The following is a 5,086-nucleotide window of genomic DNA, read 5'->3' on the forward strand; positions in this document are numbered from 1 at the left end:
CCGAGTGCATTTTTTTTTTTACTCAATGAAACGGATGTCAAAGAAATATGAGAAACTACTTTATATAATAGCCACTGAAACAGTCTCCCAATTTTTAAAGTGGATGCGTCTGTCGGACAAATACAGCAATATCTTACATTAAACGTAAAGAGAAAAAAAAAAGATAATTTAAGGTGACTTCAAGGTGAGTTGAAAGCATTATTATGTGTTTATTGTGTCTTTGCTGTTGTTCCAAATACACATTTTATTGGGGAGGATAAATTAAACAGTTTACTTTTAATTAATTAAGTAGGCTAGAAAAGGAGGTGTGTTTAACATCAATTACTTCCAGCCATGTAATGTACAAAAATTTATAAAAAATGTCCTTAAGAGGGCAGTTTACATTAGTGTGCATTTACATGTGAACCCCTGCCTATAAAAATAAGAATACATCCATCCATGATTCAGCAGAACAGTCCGAATAGAAATGTCAAGTAATTAGGCCTACTTTAGCGAACAAACATATATATATATTTTTATTTTGCTGTATATAAAATTCTCTTAAAATCCTGTAAAATTAAATCAAAAAGGAAATCAAAAAGGATGATTCATCGGTATACCTCAGGTATACAGCACAATTTGATTTGATTATCAACACAGGGAAAAAAAATATAATAAAACAATAGAACAATATAGTACAACAACATGTTTAAACAACTGCAGAACAAAAATAAACACTGGACACCATCTTCACATAGTGGTTGTCCTTTTAGAAAAATTGTTGGTGGTGGTCATAATTCAATGGTTCGGTCATCATAGTGATCTTGCTGATTTTATCTATAGCGATCTCTGAGGTCATCACGACTACCTCTGCGATCGTCGTAGCGATCTTTGAGGTCATCACGACTACCTCTGCGATCGTCGTAGCGATCTTTGAGGTCATCACGACTACCTCTGCGATCGTCATAGCGATCTCTGAGGTCATCACGACTACCTCTGCGGTCGTCGTAGCGATCTCTGAGGTCATCACGACTACCTCTGCGGTCGTCGTAGCGATCTCTGAGGTCATCACGACTACCTCTGCATTCATCGTAGCGGTCTTTGAGGTCATCACGACTACCTCTGCGGTCATCGTAGCGGTCTTTGAGGTCATCACGACTACCTCTGCGGTCATCGTAGCGGTCTTTGAGGTCATCACGACTACCTCTGCGTTCATCGTAGCGATCTTTGAGGTCATCACGACTACCTCTGCGGTCGTCATAGCGATCTTTGAGGTCATCACGACTACCTCTGCGGTCGTCATAGCGATCTTTGAGGTCATCACGGCCTCCTTGATTGAGGTCATAGTGATTTCTGAGGTCATCAATTTTTGAGGCTTTGTCAGTTCCCTCTTCAGTGATGGCCATGATGTATATATTCCCGTCCTCAGTATTTCCTAGTGGTGGTTTGTCATGGTATTCCACCACTGGATTCCTGAGGCAATAAACAAACATACAGATGGGTAAAAAAACACATTTTAACAACCAGGACATACCACCAAAAAACCAACAATCACTTCATCTATTACTTTGAGAACATAAATGGAGACCTACTCCATTTCATAGTCTTTTGCTTTCTGTTTCCGTTTGCGGCAGCAGAAGATGATGACTATTATGAGCACTGTAACTCCAGCAATACAACCAGCCACAATTCCTATTGTAGCAAGATTCATAGAGGCTGTAAAAACAGAAACACATGGAAATTAAACTCAGTCAAGGGTCTTCTGAGGTCAACATTTCACACATTAAACATTTTACAAGAAGCTTGCACATATCAAAATACCAGTAAACCCAAATGGTAAGCATGAAGGTCCACCCCTGAACCTCACCAAAATATATAATAGTTACTAATTTTTGTGAGAGTGTTTTGGAGTAACATAAAAGTGTACTAAAATAAATGATCGTCTTAAAAAGAAAGAAAGCAGGCAATTGTGGCAATACTCACACGGCATTACGGACAATGTCATGTTACATTTGGCTGATCCAACCTTATTGCTTGACAGGCAAATATAGTAACCTGATGTCTCCATGGACACATTGACCAAAGACAGAACTCCTTCCTCTGTTGCACAAAATAATGTTTAAACTATAGCATAGAGTGACAACATATGTAATTACTCAGTCCATTGAAGGAGAGACAGAACTTACTTTCGGTGGTTTTGAGAGGAAATGCTTGAGGGGCATTGTTGACATTATATCTCTCCCATTTGTATGTTGGTGTAGGTGAGCCCTCCTCAGAGACACAGGTTAGGCTAATATTGTGTCCATATTCTGCTTTGCCTACTACCTTACAAATGGGTTGCGATGGTGCAACTTAAAAAAAAAATTTAGATATTCATTCAACATTTGAAAGGGATTCTTCACATCATGTAAAAATATATGGACTTTTCTGTTAAGACAAAGTGCCAGAGATCTTACCCTGAACCAAAAGAAAAGTAGTGTCAGCTGTTTTGCCTTCAATGTCTCCAGGAATCTGAACAAAACATCGAATTGTTCTGCTTTCTTTAAGAGTGACTTGTTTTAGTGTCAATTTCGATGTTTTTGCAGTAAGGTCAGTTTCTATAAAGGCTTTGCCTTTATAGTCTGGTCCAATGTCTACTTTACCATAGGAGTAATAATTACCGAAAATTACCTATGAGGGCAAAACAAAGAACCATTTAATGGCTTCATTTTGATAGTCTATTCATTATAACACAGTTATTGTTTTTACATTAATCATGGTTAATGGTGTTATGGTAGACAGTTTTTCTGGCTTACCTTCTCCCCAGATGTCTCATCAGCATCACCAACCCATGTTATAATGATAAGATCATTATTTGGTTTTTTAGGTTTAAAAATACATGTAAGGGTGACATCATCACCCCTGGCAACCTCCATGTTAGCTTGACTCATGGTCACTTCCAGTCCAAAACTAGCTGAAATCACTATGAGACAAAGAGAGAGAACTTTGTGAATATCATTTCAAAATGCACAATGATTTTTTTTTTTTAAATGCAGGATTTAATATTTCACAAAGGTTTCAAAAAACATGACACAGAATTGGGAAAAAAATATTTTAAGATAAAAGGGAAAGATAAAATAAAAGGGAATTATCTGAAAATATTAAGTAAAATTCCTTTCTACATTTGAAAATGTTCTCACAATATAGCAAATCACAACTTTAGTTTCAGTAAACTCGGTGTGGTTATATTATTACACATTCTGATAAACATTAACTTATTTAATAATATAATTTATTAAATTCTTTCACATTAATACATTATGGTATTTAAGAATGCATAAGTCTGCTGATGCTGTGTTTTGTGTAAATGAATGAATGAAATAAGTAACTGAAAAATCCATTTTGTAGCCCTTGTGAAAACATAAAGAACATTAATACTTAAAAACATATCCTTTAACAAATATTACATATAGAGCCACTGAAAAAATAAAATAAATCACTGACACAAACTAATTTATCTAACATAATGTCATTGATTTGATCTTGACTGCTGTACTCATTATGAATGTCAGGAAACAGACCACCTCACCTGATATTAAACATAGGCTGCAGAAAATCCGCTTCCAGTTGGTCATTTTGTCGTTTTCCAATCTCACAGCAATAGATGGTAAATGGTAGATTTTCCTATAGATTTTTAATATATCCTTATCTCATGGCTTCCTGTGTGCTCACCGAAACTGTTTTGCTTCTGTGCCTGTGTCTACCACACCTTTATTGCACTTTGGACTCTTATCCACTTCTTCAAAGTTTTGCAAGTTAGGTTGTAACAAAATGGCAGATTTGATATTAATACAGAACAAGGAACTGAAGTGCAAGGGGAGGGGGATGCTTACACAGCTAACAGTAATGCACATATTAATTGTTACAGCTTTGAACCTCCCTGCATTTTATTCAGGATGACTTGTGTACAATATCACAAAAAGATTTTGATCGTTAACGTCTTTGAACAACCAATCTAAATGTTGTTCTAACTGGATGTGTATTCCAGCTGTGGTGCATTTCCACACAAAACCAGCAGATGGTAGTGCAGGAGACATAATTGAAATTACAAGCACTTTGTGAACAGGTCATTTTTCCATTTGGTAAAGAACTATTCATCTTTACCAGGCACCATGCTCACAAATACACTGGTTTCTATTTACAGCTCAACTGTGCTAGTTAACAGACTTGCTCTCACTCTTTCCATATAGGGTATTTCATTTAAGCCCTTTTATAGTTTTCGGGTAATTTCTGTCAGATTTCAGTAAAGAATATGCTATAAATATCATTATTTTTGGTAAAGGAATCAAAATCTGTAACATTGTCAAAAATATCTAAATAGACAAATTTTCCCTATTTTTATAAAACTGTTTATATATATAAAAAAACAACAACAACTGTGTGTGTGTTTTAATTGTGTTTCATCTGCTTTTTTACACTCATTTGTGACCTGTAAGTACAGCAGCAGTCATGACATTTTGGTCTTTCAGTATGTTATACAGCTTTATTTATTATTAATTTGTTGCATTATTTAATATTAACTTGTAGCAAGATGTACTGTTATTTTACAAATAGTTGAATAATACAGTTTTTATAAAATATGTGAGATGTGGTTAAATTGTGATTAAAAATTGATTAAAATAAATTTGGAAAAGGGATACTTTATTGCCTCTTCCCTACAGAGACAAGCCAACTGCATTCGTATCTCTGGTAATATAGACCACCCATTCCTCTCTTTCCTTGTTGTTAATTTTTTAATTTCAGTACATTTCCATAAATCCATGTAACAAAGATGTTATACATTTCTTTCTTTTTAATTTAGGCTACTACATTGTCTATTAAACAAAGCTATTTTTTTTTTTTTTTTTGCACATGACCAATAACGCATGCAAGGTCTACATGTGTCTAAAGTGTAAAAGTTGAAAGTGTAATTATGGTTAACGATCAATGTCAGCGTGTCCTTTGGAGGTGGTTGTGGGTGAGTTGAGACGCACACATGGGAACTCGCAGATCTGCCATGCTGATGCTGTGAGAGTGCATCGGTGAGCCTCTGTATTGTGTTTTGAGGATTTGGGCTTAAATATTCAAA

General features: G+C 35.5%; 1 protein-coding gene across 1 annotated transcript; it reads right to left on the minus strand.

The window, feature by feature from the left end:
* Positions 1 to 812: 812 nt before the first annotated feature.
* On the minus strand, positions 813 to 3,593 carry gpa33b (glycoprotein A33 (transmembrane), paralog b; the record flags this gene model as incomplete). Its single annotated transcript, XM_079427024.1, has 7 exons — positions 813 to 1,452; positions 1,572 to 1,695; positions 1,963 to 2,079; positions 2,166 to 2,330; positions 2,436 to 2,649; positions 2,775 to 2,941; positions 3,548 to 3,593. The coding sequence occupies 7 exons, from the start codon at positions 3,591 to 3,593 to the stop codon at positions 813 to 815; spliced, it is 1,473 nt and encodes a 490-aa protein (XP_079283150.1).
* Positions 3,594 to 5,086: the final 1,493 nt, after the last annotated feature.

This window comes from Barbus barbus (assembly GCF_936440315.1).
Source record: "Barbus barbus genome assembly, chromosome: 10".
Lineage (NCBI taxonomy): Eukaryota > Metazoa > Chordata > Actinopteri > Cypriniformes > Cyprinidae > Barbus > Barbus barbus.